The 26,093-nt window shown below is 48.7% G+C and overlaps 1 protein-coding gene across 1 annotated transcript in view; it reads left to right on the top strand.

The window, feature by feature from the left end:
- The first annotated feature begins 12,634 nt into the window (after nucleotides 1–12,634).
- The window catches only part of LOC141975284 (gametocyte-specific factor 1-like), a 67,568-nt gene continuing 54,109 nt past the window's right edge, over nucleotides 12,635–26,093 (top strand). Inside the window, exon 1 of the mRNA XM_074935580.1 lies at nucleotides 12,635–12,656. Within this exon, the coding sequence (XP_074791681.1) occupies nucleotides 12,635–12,656 (22 nt within the window). The remainder of the gene's footprint in view (nucleotides 12,657–26,093) is intronic.

Here is a 26,093-nt window from a genome sequence, read left to right as displayed (position 1 = left end):
TGTCTCTGGGCTGGTGTTCTGCAGCCCTCGCTGTCTACACCTGGCTCCATAAAGTCGGGCCTTTCCAAAATGCAGCATCAGGTAGGAGCACAGGTAATTGTAAGAATGCTTGCTCATTGCAGCTGTTACCATCCGGGCAAGGCATCCACATATAAGTCCACGACGGATGGACCAGTGATGGGAAGAGTGTTCATGCATGTGACAAGGAACACCATGAACTATGTAATGCCACAGAACAAATTAAGATCAAGAACAGAACAAGAGTATGTGTGGCAAAGCCATGACAAACACTGTGCAGGCATCAAGGAGCTCATAAATTAGCACCTCATCACCCCAACACTGCCTCAGCTTGACTTAGAGCTTGGGCAACAGTAGACCCTCAAAAGGAGGAGGCCACAGCTTTACACCCGTGGTCACTGTGATGTTAACTGGCTGCATTTGACAAGAGCTGGATCAGAGGTTGACTTTGAGTGTATTTACAGGGGGCAAGGTTTTCACAACACAAGCCTTGTGCACACACAGCACAGTGTTCTGCAGCAGTGCAAGTTGAGCTGCAGCAATGAGCAGCGGGATCCTGCTTGGGCTCGTAATTCATACACTTCTCTCACTAATGAGGATCAACAGATCAACCCATACTGAATGCAGCTTGACAATATACCATCACTTAAAACACATTACAGTCAGAGAGGATGATAAATATTCCATTTATACACATTATGTACAAGGCCCAAAATGACTGAGGATGCAAGAAAACAAAGCTGGTAAATACAGAAAATGCATTTGTCATAAATATAAAGGGAAGGGTAAACCCCTTTAAAATCCCTCCTGGCCAGAGGAAAAATCCTCTCACCCGTAAAGGGTTAAGAAGCTCAAGGTAACCTCGTTGGCACCTGATCAAAATGACCAATGAGGAGACAAGATCCTTTCAAAAGCTGAGAGGAGGGAGAAAAAACAAAGGGTCTGTGTCTGTCTGTCTGTCTGCTGCTTGTGCCGGGGACAGAACAGGAATGGAGTCTTAGAACTTTTAGTAAGTAATCTAGCTAGGTATGTGTTAGATTATGATTTCTTTAAATGGCTGAAAAAGGAACTGTGCTGAATAGAATGACTATTCCTGTCTGTGTGTCTTTTTTGTAACTTAAGGTTTTGCCTAGAGGGATTCTCTATGTTTTGAATCTAATTACCCTGTAAGGTATCTACCATCCTGATTTTACAGAGGTATTCCTTGACTTCTATTAAAAGTCTTCTTGTAAGAAAACTGAATGCTTTTTCATTGTTCTAAGATCCAAGGGTGTGGGTCTGTGGTCACCTATGCAAATTGGTGAGGATTTTTACCAAACCTTCCCCAGGAAGTGGGGTGCAAGAGTTGGGAGGATTTTTGGGGGGGGAAAGACGTGTCCAAACTACATTTCCCAGTAAACCCAGTTAAAGTTTGGTGCTGGCAGTGGAAATTCCAAGGGCAAAGGGTAAAATTAATTTGTATCTTGGGGAAGTTTTAACCTAAGCTGGTAAAAGTAAGCTTAGAAGGTTTTCATGCAGGTCCCCACATCTGTACCCTAGAGTTCAGAGTGGGGAAGGAACCTTGACAGCATTACTGAAAAAACAGCTGCAGACTGACTCCTGCTAGCAAGAAGCTTCTGTACAATGTACAGTAAGATACTGGGCTTAACCCAATGCAGGGCTAGGCTGAATTAAAGTCAGTCAAAGTTTTGTCTGAGTAGGGTATGAGGCTCAGCTCCTCAAAGGTCTTTAGACTCTTAACTTCCACTGAAATCAGTGGAAGCTAGGAGCCTAAATCCCTACTGTAGAATTTGACCCAATAGCAACAATAATAATAATAATTTGCATTTCTAGAGAGATTTTCTTCTTCAAAGCATTTTACACACATGTTTTCTAACTCTCTGCTTCAAATAAAAGCCATTATTGACAGACAATTCTATTTTTCTGTCACAGCACAGACAAATAGGAGAGTGAAGAGAACACAGTTTATTAATGGGATTTTAAGCAGGTTCTCGTATGGAAAAAAAATTAAAGATCCAGCACGCAAAAGATGACTCTGCTTAGCTGTGTGCCTTGTGGCTTAAAGCAGAATTCCAAGAACATTACTTCGCTTTTTGAAATGGTTTCTCAATTAATGACAACTCAAAATATCTGCTTCCACCTAGTGGTGCGGGTTTGCATAACAGGTGTTGTTTGTATTCCCTGTTTTCGATATCTTTGCCTAAAAGATAAAATACATCAGAATCTACTGAGACAATTCACACTTCTGCACAAAGCCACAACAGCACTAAGAATGTATGTATTTGTTAGCAAATAGGATCATTAGGGAGAAGGAAAAGGATAATCTCAGAAAGAGGCTCTCTCTTTCTCCTTCACTTTATTCTATATAGGTTTTTCTACTGTTTTCATCAATGAAGTATCTGAGCAGCTTCCTCTAGTACATTAATAATATGACTCACATTTGTCATGGTAATATCTTTTATTGGACTAACTTCTGTTGGTGAAAGGACTGCACAGAGTTCTCCTTCAGGTCCTTGAAAGGTTATTTCTTTCACCAACAGAAGTTGGTCCAAGAGAAGATATTACCTCAGCTAGGGTGACCAGATGTCCTAAGTTTATAGGGACAGTCCAGATATTCGGGGATTAGGCGCCTATCGATCCCACCCCACCCCCATCACAATTTTTCATACTCACTATCTGGTCACCCTATCCCTCACCCACCTTGTCTCTCTAATAGCCTTGGAATGACATAGGAGTTTGTTCTCCTGTCACAGGCTGTCCCCTGAGAAAGCTCTATCTACTGCACAGACAAGCCTCATCCTTATAGTAGAAAACTTCATGGTGCCTGAGAAATAGGCCCTGTCAGCCACAACCCTAATCCCAGGGATTTACCTGATATTTTAGATATACTGGGCCCTGGCCACTGAGCCCCTGGAAGAGAAGGACTGCGACCTGGAACCTGACTTGATGTGTTCACGTTGCAGAAGTATGTACACAGTGTCTGAAGGCAAACAACACTTCAATGGTCACTGAATGAGGGGCCTGTGGAAAAAAATAGTACAATTGTGCAATTAAAGACTGTGTCAAAATGCACGTGCGCAGTACTCAGACTCCCTGAATCCTGGCATTTCTGAACTTTCCATTGCTCAGTTTTGCAAACTTACTAATTGTTGTTTTAATGCAGATTTTTATATATTTGTTGGGCGTCTAAAGATATAAAAATACAGACATCGATTCATATCATTGTCGTGCAAACATTCCCATTTCATTGTTTGTTTTTAAAGAAAAAAGTACAGGACTAGGTTCTGGCAATTTCTGTATTGAGCTGTAAAGAAAGATATTTTTAAGGGTTTTGAACTGTCGAAACAGAGGCCCAGAGATTGTCTCACACAGGGAGGAGTGGGTGATGCAGTGCACACTTTCCCAAGCCAGCAGAGTTGCTGGACCCCAAGAGATTCCCCCTCTATTTCTGAGTCAACCTATGCCAGAAGCAAGCAGACAGAAGGACAAAAGTAGCTCTCCATTTTCATAAAGGCTCTTGTAACTTCCTGGGTAAACTGGTCCCTTCCATTCTTTAGCTGACTATTACTCAGGCTCTTTTCTTACTGGCAAACTTGAATTTTGATTTTTCTACGTCATGGCCAGTCTTTATCGTCTCTCTTGTAAACTTGAATATGCCAGTCCCTGAGAGGACATACTTTCTTGTTTTTTCCTGATTCGGCAATCATAGCTCTGGGGATTGAGCTCCCATTTAAGGTACTTTTAATGATGACCCCCCAGTCCTTTATTTCATCTATCAGGATGTTCAAAGAGAGCAGCTACCCTTCACTGAATGCCACTGCTCTGACTTTGGATTCCCTTGTAGAATGTGTGGGGCTGGGGTAGTTGTCTCAGCTGGATTCTTAATCCAGAGGAAAGACGCTCTCCCCTGTTCAGTCAAGATCAGGAATGCCACATAGATTTGGGAGAAAAAGTACATTTTACTTTTACTCTATTTTCTTATTTCTCAAAAGGAACAGTACAACAAAAATAAAAACATTGTGAATAATCAATATAGGTATTGATGTATCTTGTCTGAAATGGGACAGCTGCTCTTCTACTCTCGGGATGGATGCCATATCAATAGATAAGATAAAAAGACAGGCCTAACTGAGAGACTGAACCCATATGAGGGCCAAATTCTGCTCCTCGGTTACATGAGTATGTCGCTCCCCGACTAGGGCCCAAATCTGTGTAAAGAAGAGTAAATCTGGTCCCGAGGGAGTATCGAACAACTTCCAAACTGTAGAAGAAGGGTGGTTGAGTCTAAACTATAAAGACAGTTCCAAATATGGATCGCAGTTCAGGAAAGCAGCCTTATTCATCCGAGCATATGAATGATGTAAGAAAATTCTGAAAATGTGGATCTTAGATCATGGTCATAATTTAAAAAAATTAATTGACACAGTTGGACACCATTCACATTTGAAACATAAAGTAGCTTAAAACTATCCTAGCTTGAAGTGGTTTGAAACTGCTTCAGGAAATGTGGTCCTCTTACAAGTGTAGATGTGAGGTTGCATATATGGTAAAGCCATGTATACAGAATACATGCTGATTTTAATCCTACAAATTTCCTAAACACTATACAGAATATCAAATTGCTTATTTTTAAATCCTAATCAGAGAAAAATTAAAAGGATTTGTGCAAATAATTGAATTCTAAGGATTGTGTAACAACAAACACTCTTATTTTCTAGATCTACTGAGAGCTAGCTCTGAGAGAACAAAACAGTATTTTCATTGTTTATGGTTCTTTACTGAAGCAGGTCTATTCTTTATCTCAGAACAGGAAAACAAAAGAATTCACAATATTGTTATCCCTTTAGACCTGAGCAATTAGTGAATATTTTGGGTCTTGTGAGTTGTTTCCATTAGGGGGAGAAATGGATGATGGAGTCAGGTATTTTTTTGACACAATCCTGCTTATTTACAAAGAATGTACACAAAGTTCTATTTCCCTAACGACAGCAGGAATAGTTTCTTGGCTCACAATTCCAAGCCTCTTTCTATCCAGCAGTCTACCATAAAGCGCTCGCGCTCGCGCTCTCTCTCTCTCTCTCTCTCTCTCTCTCAACTTTTTCTGAGATCACACTACAAATACTTCTCTGGGGCTTCTTTGTGCTTCTGCGGTGTCACACTCCCTCGCTTCCTCCCCCCCCCCCGCCCCGAACCCCATCCCCCTGCATTTGCATTCAGACCCCAGTGAAAGCCCATTCCACTGTATGGCTCAACTCCTATTCCAGCTTTACTTGATGGTGACTTCTATTAAGTCAGCCATCTATTCCACAAAAGAGCTTGATTGTTTTTACATTGATCCTGAATAAAGGACAACTGGTATGCCCACCAGCTTCAATAAGGCTTCCCCTTTCCCCAGCATAACTACCTGTTTTCATGTTGTTTTTATAAATCTGTATCTTGTACACGTCCGCAAAACCCACAGCATTCTTTTATTTTTACTAACCTGAAACAGGATATTGAATGCATAATTTCAGTTACACCAATGTAAATCTGTGGTAATTCATTAGAATTATTCCATATTTATCCTGGTGGCAAAATATGTTAGCAGGTCACTAGAGAAAACATGACACTTTTTGATAATTGTTATTGTTGCCGGCACCCGGTGCCGAGAGGCTAAACAACAGCTGAGGTTGGTTCGCTACCCGGTGTGCTACACCCAATAATCACAACGGGGTGGAGAAGCAGAAAAGTTTATTTGCAGCTGCAAAAAGGTACAGGGAGAATAAAATCTCCAATCCTGCACCCAGAGCAGGAAGTTACACAAGCTTTTATACATCCTTTTTCCCAGCATACCTATCCAATAGCAAGCTGTCCTAAGTATCCATATAGCCAGCCAATCCAGTTCCCGGCTAGTTCCCTTGTTCTCTGTATCATTTGTTAAACCATACATAAAGCTGCTTTATTCAGCATTGTTCTTCCATATCTGCCCTCTTTGGCCTTGTTTAGTTTCAGGCAGTCTGACTCTGCAACATATTGTTGCAGATCCTCAGCATAACTGCTGCGAGTGCCTCCAGGCGGGGGGGCCAAGGACACTTGGGCCTAGTACACAGAGCTGCTGCGAGTGCCTCTAGGCTGGGGGGCAGGGGGCGCCAAGGACACCTGGGCCTAGTGCGAGGGGGCTTCATCGACACTCGTGGTCTTCCATCCCCTCGAGTTACCTAGTGGCCATGCCCCAGTGTCCCCACTGAACTCCCACATCTGAACTCCCAGCCAGAGCCCGTACATGCTCCACCACTAGAGGCCCTGATGCAGCAAGCCACCCCTATAGAGCAAAACAAAACTACTTCCCACATGGCATTAGGATAGCAAACGATAGCAGAGAAAGATAAGAACTTGCTATAACAGGGATTCTCAAACTTCATTGAACCACGACCCCCTTCTGACAACAAAAATTACTACGCGACCCCAGGAGGGAGAACCAAACCCTGAGCCCGCCCAAGCCCTAGCTCCCCTGGGCCAGAAGGGGCCAAAGTCAAAACCCAAGGGCTTCAGGCCCAGGCAGGGGGTGGGGGGAGCTGTAACCTGATCCCAGGGCTGAAGCCCAAGTCTCAGCCCTGCTGCCCAGGGCTCAGGCTTGGGCTTCAGCCCTGGGTCCAGGCAAGTCTAACTCCAGCCCTGGCAACCCTATTAAAAAGGGATCCTGACCCACAGTTTGAGAATCGCTGTGCAGTAACATGCAGTGATTATTGGTGATGCTTGGTTTCCTCACAAAGGCATGCACAAGGTTACATGGAACTCACCAGATGGTTAAACCACAAACCAGACTGAGCACATGTCAGGAGACCGGGTTGTAGGCGGTCAGGCATAGTGGTCAGAGTGGGAGTCATGCCTAGTGGTGAGTGTCCAAATGCCAAAAGCAGGGATTGAGACAGGGCCAAAACCAAGAAGCTGGTCCAAAAATTAGAACTAGAGTCAGAATCCAAATGCCAGAGCCAAGAATCAAGTAGGGTGACCAGACAGCAAATGTGAAAAATCGGGATGGGGGTGGGGGGAAATAGGAACCTGTATAAGAAAAAGACCCCCAGATCAGGACTGTTCCTATCAAATCGGGATATCTGGTCACTCTAGAATCAAGAGAGAGTCGGAGTCAGGAATCAGAGCCAAGGGTCAGAACCGGATCACCGGGGGCAGGGAAGAAGGGAGCAGGGCTGGTTCTGAGGCAGGAGCAAGGCTGGGTGTAGGACAGGATCTGGGCTGAAGCTGTGGAGGAACAGAGCAAAAGCAGGGCTTGGCAAGAGCTGAGCACAGGGAGGCAGAGAATCACTGAGCACCCAGCGAGCGACTGCTGCTGCTGAGTTTAAGAACCAGACAGCTAACTTCTTCAGCCAATCTGGCAGGGTGGTCCAAGCAGGACAGTGTGGGAGGATGGTGCCGTGGGGAAGGCGAGCAGAGCTTCATCATCATGGGCTTGCTTCTGGACGGCGCCGTGCCTTGTGGTGCCGGAGGTCTATCTTGCCTGGATGGAAACTGCGATACCATCATAGCAATCAAGTCCCTGGCCACCTCAAACGTGTCCAGGATGGAAGGGAGCTCCTGCTCCTCCACCTGGCACTCTCTAGCAGGAGGGTCCAGTGGCACCAGACTTGACGGATCCCTCTGCAGGCCCAAAGTCGACAGTGCTGATCCCTGCGTAGGATGCATACCGCTTATGCTGTCAGACTCAGTGCTCTGACCATGGGTGAGCGCCCTCTATTCGTCTTCTTGTGCTGCTTAGGTGGCACCGGTGATTGCGAGCCGTAGTTTCTCTAACAGAGGCCAGAGCGCTGCGCACAGAGGTGCTTAATGCCAAGTCCTGCTCGCCCAGAGCTGGCAGGGGATGGAGGGCTGCCTCCATAAGGAGTTCTTTGAGCCTGAAGTCCCTTTCTTTCTTTGTTCTCGGGCGGAGAACTTTGCAGATCTTGAAGCGATCTGTTTGATGTGCCTCCCCCAGACACTTTAGGCAGGAGTCATGGGGGTTGCCCATTGACATGAGCTTGTAGCAGGTCCCGTACGGCTTAAACTCTTGGGATGGAGGCATGTGCCGAACCCCAAGAGGGGAGGGAATTGGGGTTGGGGGAACCCCCCACTTCTATCAAACTAATTACTGAAAACTAACACTAACTAATTAACTATTTACAGGTTAACAGAAAGTCCAATCACTGGGGAAACTGCTTGCGGAGGCAAGAGAGACACACAGCTCCAACGACCGTCAGAGGCAGTAAGAACGAATTGAAGAGGTGGCGGGTCGGCAGGGACCTATATACACCGCCATGAAGGCGCAGCTCCGGGGGCTCCACAGCTGACCCGACGGGTACTGCTTGGGGAAAAACCTTCCGATGACTGTGCACGCGGCATACGCACACCTACTTGGAATCGACATGAGCAAGCACTCGAAGAACTTGGCAGATTCCCCCACAATGAAACCCTAATGCAGGGCAGCTTTACCGTTAATCTGTGCATTAGATTAGGAGTCAGCAAGCACCTGACAGGGCTGTAGCCATGAGTGGGCCTGAGTGGGCTGCGGCCCACCCACTTAGCATCCAGGCCCACCCAGATCGGGGCTGGAGCCCCCCGAATCCACAGGCTGGGACTCCCAGCACCGGGTCGGTGTCCATCCGTGTCCCGCTCCTGCCAGCGCCACATGCTGCTGCCCTGGTCTCCAGCCCTGCCCCTACAAGGTACACCCCCGCCTCCCCCAGGCAGCCTCATGGTCAGGTGCCTGCTGAGCAGTAAAGGACAGCTAGAGTTGGTGGGGGAGGCCGGTCTCCCTATCCCCAACCGCCCCATCATTGCCCACCCAGTTTCCCTGTCCTAGCTACGCCACTGCCTGTAAAGCTTTTCCTACAGAAGGAAAGTGCTCTCTTCAAATCACCACTCTGCCAGCAAAAATAGCTGAAGGCTGGTTCTTATCAGCCTTCCCTTGAAACTTCAGCAAAGCCTTAAATACAGGCCCTGGCAGAATTCGTCTGAAAGGAGATCCCAACACAGGTGTGGTGAAGTCAAGGGGTAGTCAGTCCGTATAGCAGAGGGTACAGCTTCTCAACCAAGAAACAGGCCTTCTGTCCCCAATATTCAGCTAAGCTCTATTCACGGTACCTCTACCACTACCCGACCACAGAAAACGTCTCATTTGAAAGAGGCTCTCTGAAAAGGCCCCCTTTGTACACTGGAAAGTGATCTCAGCAGGATTAGAATTAAATCCCATTTCCTTTACCCTTTTTAAGAACACTAGTACGGCTGCTTTAGTCTCCAGAGTGCTTTAGAAGCATTCCCAAGAGCACCTGTGTGAGACAAGTCATTCCGTCATACTCGTGGGGAAAAAAGCGGGCACACACAGCCTGACACATTTCAGGCAAGTCACTTAATACTGAGAAAACTCTCAGGAGTCCTGCTAGAAGCTGCTGTTACACAATAATGCTGAATTTACTCCATTTGCTTTTCCATGACAATCGTGTGATGCCACAAACCCAGGATAATGACACCATAGCAGGCTCAAGTTCAAGGAGAGGAAGAACTGGGTTACAGTCTATGCATATATTTTATTCTCATGCAGAGACCCAATAACAACAATCGTATCTAACTCACTGATCCCCACTCCTCCAGCATCTGGACATCCCCTCACAGTCAGACACCCCTGCTGAGCTCAATCTCCCCGCAACTCAACCCCCTCCCCCCACTGAGCCCCAACTACCTTCACCTGGACTCCCAATGCAGAATCCCATTGCCTTTGCAGCCAGAACCCCCAACAAGCTCCTGGGCATCCAGATCACCCACTGAGCCGCCAGCTCCCAGATTGCCCCACACAGAACTCCCTCACCCCACAGCTGGATTCGTTCCACACTTGGATCCCACCTTGTGAGCCTCTCTGTCCACACCTGGTGCACCTGGCATGGTGGGGCAGGACTCTGGGGTGTTTCTGGGGCAGACCCAATCCTTGCATTGTGTCAGGGTTGGGTGCAGCCTCACCGGTGAGTCCCTGTCCCCTGGGGGCGGGGGGGGGTGGGGAGGGGCGGCTGCACAATGATCTCCCACCTCTGTGCAGCCAGTGGCTTGTGCTCTCCAATGCCATGCTGGAGCCTCCACATTTAATTAACAAATAAAATTTGCAGAATTTTAAAATATTGTGCACAGAATTTTTCATTTTTGGGTGTAGAATGCCCTTAGCAGTACTGGGCTCACACCTAGAAGGCAGTACCATGGCTGAAACAGAGCACTCCAACTAAAGGTACTGCAGCCATGATGCAGGTCCACTTCTGCTATTACAGATTCACACGCTGTCAAATTGTTGTGGTCAGCTGTACAACAAAAGGATTTCACCAGAGCTGACGTGATACCCCTACTCATGGTGATTTCCACAGCCACACAGGAGAACAAAACTTGTTTTCTAGCCTCCTTCTAGATGACACTAAGTCCCAGTTATCACTAGGCCCCTTCTCTACAAATCCCTTTAAATGCGTGGACCTCAAAATGCATACAATTGTTTCAAGAGCTCTAGTTCTCAATTACTGATATAAATTAAGCAACCTCATTTTCCTTTCTACCGTATGCAGAAGATTGTTTCCCCCCACCCCCTTCCAAAACTTAGACATTTATTTTCGAATCAGCATGAATAAGATCTAGCATAAAGCACATTCCGGTTGCTGAGAGCTTGCCTAAATACCCATTTCTGTTCCCACTCTTTTGTCATTGACTTTAATGGAAGTGGATTGGGCCCTAAACTAATAATCTACATTGAATGCTCATCACTAATCTCATAATTTAAAACCAAATTAAGCCCTCCCAACCTGATCACCATTGATTGAGGAAACAATTTAGATGCCAACTTGAAAAATCCCTTTCTAGAATACGAAAGAAAAGAAATGCAAAGCCTAACTTTCCAGCTGAACCACTAGGAACTTTTATCCTTTAAGCAATATTGGTTGTGAGCCAATTTTCAGTCTATTTTGCAAACCATTTTCATGAACTGTAGCCTAACCTACAATGAACAATGTATTACATATTTAGTGAAGATTAATTGTAAAGAGGTTCCTTGATCAATTTTACACTTATTCCATACAGACATTCAGTTTTAAATAATTTTAGCAGACAACTATATGGGTAAAGGACTATCAAGAAAAAACTTTTTTTAAAAAAAATCAGTCTTAATAAAAATGTCAGAACAAGATATCAAAGTGTCAAAACATTTCTAGAGACAAAAATATACCCAGGCCATCTTACAAAACCTCAGACAGCAAAACATACGTCAGTCTCTCATAGCTTTACGTGAACAAATATTACAGTCAAATTATACGTCTCCTCCTGGCCCAGGTGAACCAAAATATGCTGTTTACTGTCCAATACCTTCACTTTACATAAGCTCAAGCTTCCAATGAGAAGGTCAATTACTTACTGGGATAATAAATGCCAAGGTTTTGCCTGATCCAGTCTTTGCAGCTCCCAGTACATCTTTACCTTGCAACGACAGGCCTATGGTCTGCCTCTGTATCTCATTAACCATGCGATACTGTGCTTCTTGCAAACCTAGTATTTGGGAGAGAAAAAAAAAGATTCTTACTTTTTGCCTTGGATAATGATACATTTTCCCATAAGGAAAAATCCTGCAGGTGGCAACATTATCTTGGAACTCTGATATTTAAAAACAAAACCTCCTGAAACAGCCAATGAAGAAGACTGATGAAAATTGGTCTTTTATTCAAATACTTTCCGAAGAACTGTTGGTGTACTTACCTTTCAATGTTTTGTTTGACAATGGGAAATCTGAAAATCTTTCAATTTCATTTGGGCTGATCTGAAACAAAAGGATTTTTAATCAATGCTAGAATATAAGAATACCATGGGATTGAAATGATATCCTTTTCATTTGCTGGTAACGTTGGTAGAATTTTTCGTGGGTTAATTCTAGGAGTACCCGGCAATCAACGTCAACCAGCTCACTGGAGGTAAAAGGTCTACACATAGGCATAGTTTGACTTCTACATTTGGGGGGCCAGCTTCAGTCAGGCCAACAGGACTCTGCATGGGGAGGGGTGCGCAAATTCCACAACTGTCGAGGCCTGCAGTTTGGGGAGGAGGGGCAACCCTCCCACCCCACAAACTACACCCTTGCATCTACAGGAGGTTTACCTAACCCTGACACTTTTTCCTAATCTAGACACATTTTAAAATGTGGAAAGTGGAGCAAAATATGCACTTATCATGGCTCTATTATGTACAGTAGCAGTTCAATCTAAGGTCTTCAGAAACATCCAATTGTAACAACAATCTAAGATACATAATCAAGGTTTAAGCATTCCATACGCTGCTTGCCAAAAAGCCCAAGCCATGACATGCAATTAAATGCTCATACTAAATAGATGATAAAACAATATCAAACCTAGGAGCAGAATTTCTCTAGATTTTTCTGAAGCTGTCCCACCACTGGGGACTCTCTGCTTCTCTCCCTCCCCCATCCCCAGGGCCCCCGTGCTTCCCCACCCCCACCCCTCGACTGACCTCTTCCTTGCCTGCCCACCCCCAGACACCCTAGTGCAGTGGAGGAAATAGACCGCAGGAGCTGGAGGAGGGCACCTGCATGGCGCAGCAGGTAAGAGCTCCGACTATGTGCCACGAACAGACCTCTGGTATGGAACTCGAGATGGGGGTGCCCCTCCACCCTCCCTAAATGGCAGTCCTGGCCAGGGCTCCCACGGCTTCCCCACAGCTGCTTGTGTCATCCCCACACCTTTGCAGGGCGGGTGCAGCAACAGGGGCAAGAGTCGCTCACTGGCTCTATGGAGGTGGGAGATCACCCTGAAGCCCCCCGCCTCCCCTGAGACATGGACTCAGAGGTGAGGCTGCACCCGACCCTGACACAGGGCCAGGGCTGAGCCTCTCCAGAAACACGCAGGGACTCTGCCCATCTGCACTGAGCTGTAATGTACCTTTAGCCTGAAAAAGAAAACTCAGAGAGACGGGAAGAAGCAGCTGATAGGGATGGGAGAGAATGGGGATCGACGGATGGAGAGAATGGTATTGGTTCCCTCTAACTAGACAGCAGGGATGGGTTTGTGTCTTGGAGAGAAGACGGTTTCCATTCTTCTCAGCAGACTGGGAAACCATCAAATTAAAGAGGCACTTTGTAGCCAAGTCTAACAGAAAAATGTGTGAGTCTCAAAGAACATTCAGGGACAACACCTGAGCAGGAAGCCCTTCTCCTCCACCAGTAGTGAAGTAAAGGGGGTGGGATTTGGCGTTCCCACCATAACACAGCCCTTGGACTCCACTGAGTAGGAAAGGAATTATTTGAAGCAAACTCTGGTTAGTAGGTTTAGTCCTCTGGTTATTAGATGTGTGGTTGTGACTATTGATAACACTTTATGATCATCTGGTGCCTTTTATCCAGAAGGATTTCAGTGCTTTACACATGGTATTATTTTATCCTTTGCTGAATTGCAGCCAGCCCTTGGATGGAACATGTCCGTCAACCTTCACTACATGTGGGGTGAAGCGCAGAGTAATCTATCTATTTGAGACTGCTGTGTGGGCATGAGTGTATGCTTTCCTCGATTAGGCTTGTTTCACTCTTGTGAGCAAAACCCATAATTGGTGGTGTATTCTTGTATTGGGTTTTGTCACGTTTGCGATGGAGCACACTATGAGACTGAGTACAGCAGTGATAAACTTTCTGTTATTACTAGGGCCCTACCAAATTCACAGTCCATTCTAGTCAATTTCACAGCCATAGGATTTGAAAATAAGACAATTTCACATTTTTGGAAGTTTACCCCTGAAATTTCAGGCTGTTGTAATAGTGGGGGCCCCAACCCAAAAGGGGATGGGGGAGTGTTCCAAGGCTGCTCTAGGGGCATTGCACGATTGACACCCTCACTTCTGTGCTGCCTTCAGCAGGGATGGCGACCCCTGCATCCAGACCTACCCCCACAGAGCCCCCCCTGCGTCTGGATCTGTGCTGAGCTCCTCCTCCCTGCATCCAGACCCATGCCCTGACTAGCCCCCTGCACCTGGACTATCCCAAATGAGCCCCCCATCCCACTGAACCCCCCAGCACCTGGACCCCCATGCTGAGTCCTCAGCACCCAGACTCCCCTGCTGACCCCCAACCACCTTCATCTAGACCCCCTGCACAGTCCCATTCCCCCTGCACCCGGAACCCTCACTTCTGAGTCCCGGCCTGCGACCAACACGGGCAAACTAGGGCCCGCGGGACCGGCCTGTCCGGCCCGCCTGAGCTCCCGGCCAAGGAGGCGAGCCCCGGCCCCTCCCCCGACCGCCCTCCCCCCGTCTCCGCCCCATCCAACGCCCCCGGCTCCCTGACTCTCTCCGCAAACCCCTGCCCCTCATCCAATCCCGCCCCCCGCTCGCCGGAGCCGGTCCCGCCGCTGCAACGCTCCGCGGCAGGAGCAGCGGGCAGAGGGCGAGCGGCTGCGGGGGAGGGGCCGGGGTTCGCTCCCCGGCCGGGAGCTCAGGCGGCCGGACAGGACGTGGGCAAACGACGTCCGGCCCGCAGGACCGTCCTGTCCAATCCCCGGCCCCTCCCCCGCTGCCTCCCCTCCCCCGGGGTGTGGATAGGGGACAGGGAGTGGGGGGGGGTTGGGGTCCCGGGGGCAGTTAGGGTGCGGAGGTCTCCGGAGGGGGCGGTCAGGGGACAGGGAGCAGGGGGGGTTGGGTAGGGGTTGGGGTCCCAGGGGCAGTTAGGGTGGGGGGGTCTCCGGAGGGGGCGGTCAGGGGACAGGGAGCAGGGGGTTGGATGGGTCGGGGATTCTGAGGGGGGCAGTCGGGGGGGGGAAGTGGGAGGGGGTGGATAGGGGTGGGGGGCCATGCTATTTGGGGAGGCCCAGTCTTCCCTACCCAGCCCTCCATACCGTTTTACAACCCCATGTGGCCCTCGGGCCAAAAAGTTTGCCCACCCCTGCCTTAGTGACACAGTGGGCCTGGCTCATGGCTCTGAGAGTGAAGGCGCAGCCTGGCCAGTTGGAAACTGGTCCATGAGATCTCTGTGCTTCTCTGAGCCATGTGGCTCCTGATCATCGTCAGCTCTCAGACACGCCAGCATGACCCCCGGTCTGAGTCCTGTAGACCGAGGAGAGCGCTAAGCCCCTGCTGTGCCCCGTGATTCTGCTGCAGAGAACGACAACCTCTGGCCTTCTCAATGCGGCTCTCCCCTCTCCTGCCTGGGACCTGACCCATAAAGCACGCTTCCCCGGGTTTTATTAGGCGTGTTTTGTAGACTGTGAAACTGAGGCACAGAGAGGTCAAATGACTCTCCCAAAGTCACAGAGGGAGTTGGTGGCAGAGCTGAGCATGAAAAGCTGGAGTCCTGGTCCCCTGCCCACCAGGGGAGATGGTGCTCCACAACCCCCGGTGTCTTATCTGGTTTGACCTACATGGTTCCAGTGAAGGCCGGGCTGTTCATCTGCCTTTGTACGGGCAACGTGCATGAAAGGCCAGGATTCCCTGAGCCTGGGAGGAATCTGTTACCCTGAGTAATGGTGGGGCAGAAGGGGATTGAAGGCCAGAGCCTGAGAGGTGAGAGTCGAGAGGCTGCTCCCCTGTGTCCACTGCTAACTCTCCCCCTTGAGCATGTTGCTTTGGGCCAGGTCTGGCAGAGTTGCAGCCAGTTCTGCACTCTGCAAGGGCTGGGCGAGTGACGGGTGTGTGATGCGATGAAAACCCTCATCTAAGCTGACAGTGCCCAGGAGACAGGCTCTGCAGCACCAACTGACTCCCGGGCCACCTCAGCTGAGTTGCTCCCCTCTGTCACATGGGGCCAGTCATCCCCCCAGTAGGGGCACTGGGGCTGAGTAGCTGGTTTGTGGTGGGCGTGGTGTCTCTGATGAAAGGCCAAGTATTAATAAAGGGTGCCCACCATACTGGCGAGCTGCCTGAGTGCCAGCATCACAAGAGTGCTGCTGCCTAGCTCTGCTGTGGGTCCAGGGCCAGGAAACGTGCTAGGGAACGGGCACTCGTGCAGCCCGCAGAGCTAACCTAGGGGCGGCTGTGTGTGAGGAGCCCAGCTTGGCTGTGCCAGGCCCCCTGTGTCCTAGTGCATGTGCAGCAATGCGGATGCACTGACAGCCAGGTGAGAGCATAGCCTGGGTATTCGGGCTGCTGCTCACAGCTGGTGTGGACACGCTGCCTCCTTTGCTATGCGAGAGACATGCCTGGCACTTCCCAAGCCAGACGCCCTGCGGCAGCTCTCAGCAGGAGCCCTGCCTTTAGACCCTGCTGCAGCTGCATTTCCTGCTCCTGCTGCTGCTGTAAGGGCAGATGCTGGTTCCTGATGGGGAGCATCTGGCAGTGCCTGTCCTGCTGGGGCCAGTCACCAGGGCAAAGTGTACTTGGCAACGAATTGAAAAGATAAAATGGCAGAATGAATGCCAAGCCGGATACCAGTGCTTCTGGGAATGCCAGCCTGGGCCCCCAACTCCAGCTAAGGAGGGTGGCAGATCTCCTGCCTTCAGAAGCCTGTCTGTGGCCAACTCCCCCTTCTGTCTGAACAGCGGCATGCAATGCTGTCAGCCCCTCTGGGGGTGCAGTCAGCGTCCATCTCACAGTTGTCTTGTGGCTGATCTGCCCAGCGTGGGGGCTGCTTCATTGGGGTGTTGAGTTCCCTCCTTTGCCCGGCACCAGCTCTCACTAAGGTTGTTGGCCTTCTGGAGCATCCTCCTTTGCATCTAGCTTGCAGCCGAAGGCACAAACCTTGTGCACAGGAGCAAGTTGACACCTCACTGCCTCCCACCGGGCACTGCCATCCTGTGCAGGGGTGAGGTCACTCCCTGAGCAGTTCTCCTCACAGGTCGCTGCTCCCCACTTGGAGTCTCTTTTTCGCATTGCCCTTCTCAGCTAATGTGTTGTGTGTGGACACAGCCCCTAATGTGAACAAAGACCTTGACCCTGCAGCTCCAGGCCAGGCCATGATTGAAGAGATGCCATCAGTGTGGGGCTCGCACCAGCTGCTGGGCAAGAGGGACCCTGGCTTTGATTCCACCTGGCAGTTCCTGTGGCCCTAGACAGCAGCAGGTTCAGGAGGGTGGGTGTGCTGCACTTGTTAGACTCTGCACTGAGCTCTGGGAGCGGGCAGGGAGAGTGGGTGGGTGGGTGGGGAGGGGGCTATGTCTACACTGCAGTGAAACCCACAGCTGGCCTGGGTCAGCTGACTTGGGCTGAGGGGCTATAAAACTGCTGGCTGGGGGCCCTGCAGAGAGGTGGGGGAAATCTCCTCCTCGGTTGCTAGGTGTGACTGCCCTGGTTTTTGGGGCTCCCCTTGTCTTTTCAGATCCTCCACTGACCTGGGTCAGTTTCAACCAGTCCTTAATGACCCATTCATTCAACTTCAGACAGCGTGACCCAACACCTCTTAAGAACGGCCATACAGGGTCGGACCAAAGGTCCATCCAGCCCGTATCCTGTCTTCCAGCAGTGCCAAGGTGCTGGAACTAGGAGTGCTGGGGGTGTGGCAGAACCCTCTTGCTTGAAGTGGTTTCCCTCATATAGTGCATTTAGTTTTGTTCAGTGGCTTTGAGCACCTCCACTATAAAAATGGTGCCAGTGCCCCTACAACAGTGGCCAGTGCCAGACGCTTCAGAGAGAATGACCAGAAGAAGGCAATTTTGAGTGATCCGTCCCCATCATCCAGCCCCAGGTTCTGGCGTTCGGTGGTTTAGGGACACCCAGAGCATGGGGTTGCATCCCTGACCATCTTGCCTAATAGTCATGGATGGACCTGTCCTCCAGGAACTTCTCTCATTCTTTTTGAACCCAGCTGTATTTCTGGCCTTCACAACATCCCCTGCCAATGAGTTCAACAGCTTGTCTGTGCACTGTGTGAAGAAGTACTTCCTTATGGTAAAAAGAAAAAAGAAAAGGAGTACTTGTGGCACCTTAGAGACTAACCAGTTTATTTGAGCATGAGCTTTCGTGAGCTACAGCTCACTTCATCGGATGCATAGCATATCGTGGAAACTGCAGAAGACATTATATACACACAGAGACCATGAAACAAAACTTCCTCCCACCCCACTGTCCTGCTCGTAACAGCTTATCTAAAGTGATCATCAAGTAGGGCCATTTCCAGCACAAATCCAGGTTTTCTCACCCTTCCCCCCCCCACACACACACATACAAACTCACTCTCCTGCTGGTAATAGCCCATCCCTCTTTGAAACCTCTCTTTATAATGCGCATGATAATCAAGGTGGGTCATTTCCAGCACTAATCCAGGTTTTCTCACCCCCACACACACACACCCCCCTCCAAAAACCACACACACAAACTCACTCTCCTGCTGGCAATATCCTGAAGGATGACCCAACACTCTCACAAATCTTGGGAGAAAGGCCAGTCCTTGCCTACAGACAGCCCCCCAACCTGAAGCGAATACTCACCAACAACCACATACCACACAACAGAACCACTAACCCAGGAACCTATCCTTGCAACAAAGCCCGTTGCCAACTGTGCCCACATATCTATTCAGGGGACACCATCACAGGGCCTAACAACATCAGCCACACTATCAGAGGCTCGTTCACCTGCACATCCACCAATGTGATATATGCCATCATGTGCCAGCAATGTCCCTCTGCCATGTACATTGGTCAAACTGGACAGTCTCTACATAAAAGAATAAATGGACACAAATCAGATGTTAAGAATTATAACATTCATAAACCAGTCGGAGAACACTTCAATCTCTCTGGTCACGCAATCACAGACATGAGGGTCGCTATCTTAAAGCAAAAAAACTTCAAATCCAGACTCCAGAGAGAAACTGCTGAATTGGAATTCATTTGCAAATTGGATACTATTAATTTGGGCTTGAATAGAGACTGGGAGTGGCTAAGTCATTATGCAAGGTAGCCTATCTCCCCTTGTTTTTTTCCTACAAACCCCCCCCAAGACGTTCTGGTTAAACTTGGATTATTGCTGTGCACATTGTAAGATGAGCTATTGCCAGCAGGAGAGTGAGTTTGTGTGTGTGGTTTTTGGAGGGGGGGGTGTGGGGGGGGGTGAGAAAACCTGGATTAGTGCTGGAAATGACCCACCTTGATTATCATGCGCATTATAAAGAGAGGTTTCAAAGAGGGATGGGCTATTACCAGCAGGAGAGTGAGTTTGTATGTGTGTATGTGTGTGTGGGGGGGGCGGAAGGGTGAGAAAACCTGGATTTGTGCTGGAAATGGCCCTACTTGATGATCACTTTAGATAAGCTGTTACGAGCAGGACAGTGGGGTGGGAGGAAGTTTTGTTTCATGGTCTCTGTGTGTATATAATGTCTTCTGCAGTTTCCACGATATGCTATGCATCCGATGAAGTGAGCTGTAGCTCACGAAAGCTCATGCTCAAATAAACTGGTTAGTTTCTAAGGTGCCACAAGTACTCCTTTTCTTTTTTCTTTTTACGAATACAGACTAACACGGCTGTTACTCTGAAACCTTCCTTATGGTAGTTTTAACCCGCTGCCGATAAATTTCATTGGGTGACCCCCTGGTTCTTCTGACATGTGAAGAGAGAACGAACATTTCCTTCTTCATTTTTTTCACACCACTCGTGATTTTATAGACCTCCCGTCGTTGTCGATGTTTCCAAGCTTGTGAAAAGTCCCAGTCTTTTTAATTTCCCCTCCTACTGGAAGCTGTTCTACCCCCTTCATCATTTTTCTTGCCCTTCTCGGTACCCTTTCCAACTCTAAGATACCTTTTTTGAGATGGGTCAATCATCTGTGCATAGTATACAACTTGTGGGCAAACGATGAATTTATATAGAAACACTATGGCATCTTCTGTCTCATTATCTATCCCTTTCCTAATGGTTGCTAACATTCTGTTCAGTTTTTTGACTGCTGCTGCACACTGAGCAGATGCTTTCAGAGAACTATCCACAGTGACCCCAGGATCTTTCTTGAGTGGTAACAGCTCATCAATGATATGATAAACCCCCCTCATTTTCTATGTATTGTTGGGATTATGTTTTCCAGTGAGCATTACTTTGCACTTACCAACATGGAAATTCATCTGCCATTTTGTTGCCCAGTCACCCAGTTGTCTGAGGTTCCTTTGTAATTCTTCACGGGCTGCTTTGGACTTATCTGTCTTGAGTAAGTTTCTATCATTTGCACTTTTTGCCACATCACCATTTACCCCCTTTTCCAGATCATTTATGAATATGTTGAACATCACTAGTCCCCGTACAGATCCCTGGGGGACACCACTGTTTACCTCTCTCCATGCTGAATATTGACCATTTATTCCTATCCTTTGCTTCCTGTCTTTTAAGTTACTGATCCATGAGAGGACTTTCCCTCTTATCCCGTGACTGCTTACTTTGCTTAGGACCCCCACCAAAGGCTCTTTGTCAAAGGCTTTCTGAAAGTCCAGGAACCTCATGTCTCCTGCTTTGCCCCATGGGCATTTTAACCCTCCAGACCCATTGGGTAACAGTGTGAAGTGCAGAGGGAAACTGAGGCATGCATAGAATTAATTAAAAATATTACAGAAAATTCCCACTTTATTATACTCTGGTAGGTTTTAAACCTGATGCTGCACATGGAAATGTGTCCAACTGTCTCTCAGGCATGGGCCATGCCCCTTGTGTGCTCCTTTCTCCCCAATATCACACTTGTGACAGAGTGCTCCCAAGCAGGGCACAGCTGGGCACCTGGGAACAGAGCTGAGCCTCCCCTGAGCACAGCCAAGGTCACTGACTCTCAGGAGAACTGGTGGCTTTCTTAAAGTCCCAGCTCCTGGAGTCATGTGAATTTGTGAGAATTCCAGGTTTTGCCTAGCCAATGAAGTCAGTGTCTAGCGCTCATGGCTGGGGAGCACAGTCCAGCAGCTCCAAGGAGGGATGAATAAAGAACCCAAACTGATCAGTTTTGTAATCCCATGATTTTGGGGGCCTCACTTCTGAGCTCTGAAACTGGTGACGCTGCATAGATGGTGGGCTCTGTGTGCCTATTAGCTCCAAAGTACGCTAGCAACAACCAGCACAGAGATCTCCTCTGAAGTAGCTGCCACTGTTAATGAGGGGAGCTGCAAGGCTTAGCTGAGCCACTGGGTGGGAAAGGGTGGGTTGGGGGGTGGGATGCTGGGTGGGGCAGGGCAGGCTGGAGAGAGTGAGATGGCAAGTGGGGAAGACTGACTGGGCCGGGGGAGGGAAGGCTGGCTGAGGGTGGCAGGGAAGGCTTGTGGGGAAGGGGGTGGGGCGGTGGCAGCAGCAGGTGCTGGCAGACACTGGGTGGGAAGTTGAGGGGGTGTTGGTTGCGGGAGGCTGGGTTGGGGGAAGCAGGTGCTGGGTGGGAAAAATTGGGGGGCTGGGACATGGGGGGCATGGGCGGTGGGCTAGAAGGGGCAAAGGCTAGGCTGGGATTGGCAGATGCCGGGCAGGGAAGGCTGGGCTGGTGGGGTGGGGAAGGCCACGGGCACTTTGCTTGGCCTTTCCACACAGCATCTGTCTGTCCAGCCCTCTTATCAGGGCATGGCCTTGCTTGCTGATCAGTCTTCAGAGGCTGCTGCTGCAGTGCAAAGGCAATCAAGAGCTGAATTAACCTGACTGCTTCTGCCCCATGCCTCAGTGGGCACCCTGCATGAGAGCCAGCAGAGGGACCCTTGCGTCCTGAGCAAAGCTCCCTGCCAAGGGATTCTCCCAGGCAGCCTTTCCTTCTGTGCCAGAGCTTTGGGGTGAGAGGAGATGGCTGCCCTGGCAGGAATCTGGGGCCCATTGATCCAACACCCTTTGTCCCTTGGGTGGCTGTTAACAGCATCATGGGCTCGTCTGTGAGCCTGTGTGGGATAGAGGGCGGCTGCTCTTCATTGATCCCTCACCCTCGTTATCTGTAGCCTCTCCCTGGCCGATAAGGGGGCTACAGGGTGAGGGCAGGGCTGGGCCTGGAGCCTGAGCTTTGGCAGCCTGCCACTGACTGCCATGCCGGTGTTACGGTAACACCAGGACTCTGATTTGAACTCTGCTTCATGCTGTCACCTTGGGCCTGGAGCTTTGCCACCTGGCGTTCGCCTGAAGGTGGCGAGTGGTTTTCTTCTAATGTTTGAGCCAAATCGGTGCAGCTGTTTGAGTCCCACAAGGTGGGTCTCTACGCTGTGATGTGGAGAATGAACTCTGCGGGTGGGGTAAGGGCTCTGCCGCTGGGGCAGCGGGGGCCTGCTCTCCAGGCCAGTTCTCTAAAGTCAGCCTTTGTATCTTAAGAACATAAGTGTAACCTTTCTGCCTGTCAGAGTTGGCAGCAACAAGGGCCGGGTTCAGTATCTAGGGGATCCATTCCAATAACACAATGGAAAACCGGCTCAAGCCCCCACCCAGTGACCTGGGACAAATATATACCACCCCCGCTGGGCGCCTCCACAAGGCAATACTTCCCCTCTCGCAAGCACAGAGTCTGAGTGTAGCAAAAAACCTTTCAGTAACAGAGAGAAACAATGTGGCATTATGTTGGGGAAACACCACCAACAGGATTCATAATATAACCCATGAGCAAAAAACCCACCCCAAGCAAATTGGGCCATGTCCTTTCCATTTGGTTCTTGAGTCCAGCAACCCAAAATCACCCAAAGTCCCAAAAGTCCAACAACCGAAAAGTCTCTGTCCCTGGTCAGGGCAGCCCCAGAGTTCAAAAGTTTACCTGCAGAGTTTTACCTCCCAACCTGGGTGGAGATTGGGGTTAAGGGGCACCTTACGTGGTCCAAAGCTGATGGCCCCACCTCTCCATGGGGCTCTGCTTTGCCAGCCGCCCCATAAGTTGCTCTAGGTATCCAACAAACTGCTCTGCTCGCCATCCCGCAAACTGCTCTACCATATATCTTCAGGCTCCCCCGCTACTTAACACAACACTCAGTGATTTCAGCTCTTAGTAAGTTTAGCTCTTTCATGATTTCAGCTTGTAGTAGGGGAGCCTCAGTGTGGGTGCACCATTAGCCCAAAGTGAATTCAGCTCAGCAGCCTGTAACTAGACTCCTAATGGAATCAAAATTATAGTGGAAAGAGGAAGAAGTGCAATTAGCATGTAAGGCCCTCATGAAAGGGGGTGGGGGACTGCCATACCACCAGGTATTAATACCTGTCCCCAGCCTCTCTCCCTTCACAGAGTTTTGGAACCCATGTCCCTTGCCTAGCGAGTGCTACTTAGTTGATGGCGAGTCGCTCCATCGTAACAAAAGGCCAAGTACAGTTCCATTGTCCTTGATTCCCATAATCAGGATAATAACAATTTATTCTTCCTGCCCCAATAACAGAGACAATGGGGATCCCACAGCAGCCAAAGTGACCATTTGGGCAGCTATGGCCTCATTCTAGGCGGGCTGGGTGTGCCTATGCAAATGAGATCGGCCCCTGAAGTTCTTTTCCACAACTTGCCACACCTCACCACCAGATGTCAGGGTAGAGCTCATCCCGATTCTGCTTACAAGAGGAAAGTGATCAGGAACAGTCAGCATGGATTCACCAAGGGCAAGTCATGCCTGACTAAACTAATTGCCTTCTATGATGAGATAACTGGCTCTGTGGATGAGGGGAAAGCAGTGGATGTGTTATTCCTTGACTTTAGCAAAGCTTTTGACATGGTCTCCCACAGTATTCTTGCCAGCAAGTTAAAGAAGTATGGGCTGGATGAGTGAACTATAAGGTGGATAGAAAGCTGGTTAGATTGTCGGGCTCAGTGGGTAGTGATCAATGGCTCCATGTCTAGTTGGCAGCCAGTATCAAGTGGAGTGCCCCAAGGGTCGGTCCTGGGGCTGGTTTTGTTCAGTATCTTCATTAATGATCTGGAGGATGGCGTGGATTGCACCCTCAGCAAGTTTGCAGATGACACTAAACTGGGAGGAGAAGTAGATAGGCTGGAGGGTAGGGATAGGATACAGAGGGACCTAGACAAGTTGGAGGATTGTGCCAAAAGAAATCCGATGAGCTTTAACAAGGACAAGTGCAGAGTCCTGCACTTTGGAGGGAAGAATCCCATGCACCGCTGCAGACTAGGGACCGAAAGGCTCGGCAGCAGTTCTGCAGAAAAGGACCTAGGGGTTACAGTGGACGAGAAGCTGGATATGAGTCAAGAGTGTGCCCTTGTTGCCAAGAAGGCCAATGGCATTTTGGGATGTATAAGTAGGGGCATTGCCAGCAGATCGAGGGACGTGATCATTCCCCTCTACTCGACATTGGTGAGGCCTCATCTGGAGTACTGTGTCCAGTTTTGGGCCCCACTCTACAAGAAGGATGTGAAAAAATTGGAAAACGTCCAGCGGAGGGCAACAAGAATGATTAGGGGACTGGAACACATGACTTATGAGGAGAAACTGAGGGAACAGGGATTGTTTAGTCTGCGGAAGAGAAGAAGGAGGGGGGGATTTGATAGCTGCTTTCAACTACCTGAAAGGGGGTTCCAAAGAGGATGGCTCTAGACTATTCTCAGTGGTAGCTGATGACAGAACAAGGAGTAATGGTCTCAAGTTGCAGTGGGGGAGGTTTAGGTTGGATATTAAGAAAAAATTTTTCACTAGGAGGGTGGTGAAGCACTGGAATGGGTTATCTAGGGAGGTGGTAGAATCTCCTTCCTTAGAAGTTTTTAAGGTCAGGCTTGACAAAGCCCTGGCTGGGATGATTTAATTGGGGATTGGTCCTGCTTTGAGCAGGGGGTTGGACTAGATGACCTCCTGAGGTCCCTTCCAACCCTGATATTCTATGATAAGTCTCTGCCTGCGCTAGAGCTTAAGTCTTTGCAGTTAATTTAACCCTTCTGAAACAGGAGGGAAGTTACTCAATGTTCCAGCTGAGGCCACATCTATATTGGGAGCATTTTGCCAGGATAGGTAAACTAGTGTGGACATAGAAGAGCACTACTGGCCCCCACTGAATGAAGAGCCTTTACCCTTAGAAAAGAGCAAGAATACAAAGAGGAAGAACCCACTGCTCAGGCTTGCTCTGCATGGCTTTTATATTACTAGAGCTATGTTGGCTAGGGGCGTGATTCCTAACCAATACAATCAGACCAGGACATCATCTTTACACGTGGATGCAGTTATACCGGTATAAGTGCGCTTATACCAGTACAACTAATATACACTAGCACTGGAGAGCTTAAAATAAGATACTAGACTGAGAGGACAAAAGAAAGGAGCAGATTCTCCTCTTAAATATACAGCATTCTCGCCCAGGATAGAAGACTGAGAAGAGGGAATTTCAGACAGATGTACACTGAATAGAGTTATTAGCAATATAAAAAAAAGATGGCTTAGCAGCTCTCCTGCTCTGATTGCAAAGTAAAGAATTAACTGCAACATCAGATCACTTCTGCTTTGGCCAGCCAGAAGGCATCCATATAACACTGGCTGCATTTGCTCCATGGCCTGAAGTGGGAAGTAAATACCCTGGTCCCATGAGTGAACTGTTGGAAGAGAATAGGATCCCATCACTGAGCTAGGTATTCTGAAGAACCTGTTTCGCCTTTCTTCAGGGTAAATGCACTGATCCGAAGGGCATTACTAAATATGAACTGGATGCTTTTACGAAGTGGTAAATGGATGAGCGATATAAATATGAAATAAAGACGGCTTCTTCCAGCCTAATAGCAAGTGAATGCATCCTTCTAGCAAAAGGCAGCACAGCATACCGAGCTCACCATGCATTAGCATTTACAAAAATATGATTTCCCAAGTGCATTAGAGACCTTAACATCCCATCCTACCTTCCTGCACTTTATAAGATGATAGGGAAACCGACAGGCCCTGATTCGATGACAGTTATCATAGGGACATTGTATTAACCTCTCTGGATCCAAAGCATCAACTGGAAGAGAAGGAATAAAAAGACAAAAGAAAACATTCTGTAAAACAAGATCTAAGTTCATCATCAACACAATTAACAAGAGTGGAAACATACTAGGTACTGGAGCAGCCCTCTAACGGGGTTAAGCCATCAATTTTTAATAGCCGAGACAAAAATGCTAAACTGCTAAGTTGGCACTCATTGTGCGTACCCAACCAAATTCACTTCGGATTTTGGGTGAGTGGAATATTCAATTAAAAATGAGGAAAGCGCAATCAGTAGTGCAGAGT

Source organism: Natator depressus, chromosome 20, assembly GCF_965152275.1.
Source record: "Natator depressus isolate rNatDep1 chromosome 20, rNatDep2.hap1, whole genome shotgun sequence".
Classification (NCBI taxonomy): domain Eukaryota; kingdom Metazoa; phylum Chordata; order Testudines; family Cheloniidae; genus Natator; species Natator depressus.
Note: the sequence above shows the minus strand (reverse complement) of the source record. Positions and strands in the feature narration are given on the sequence as shown.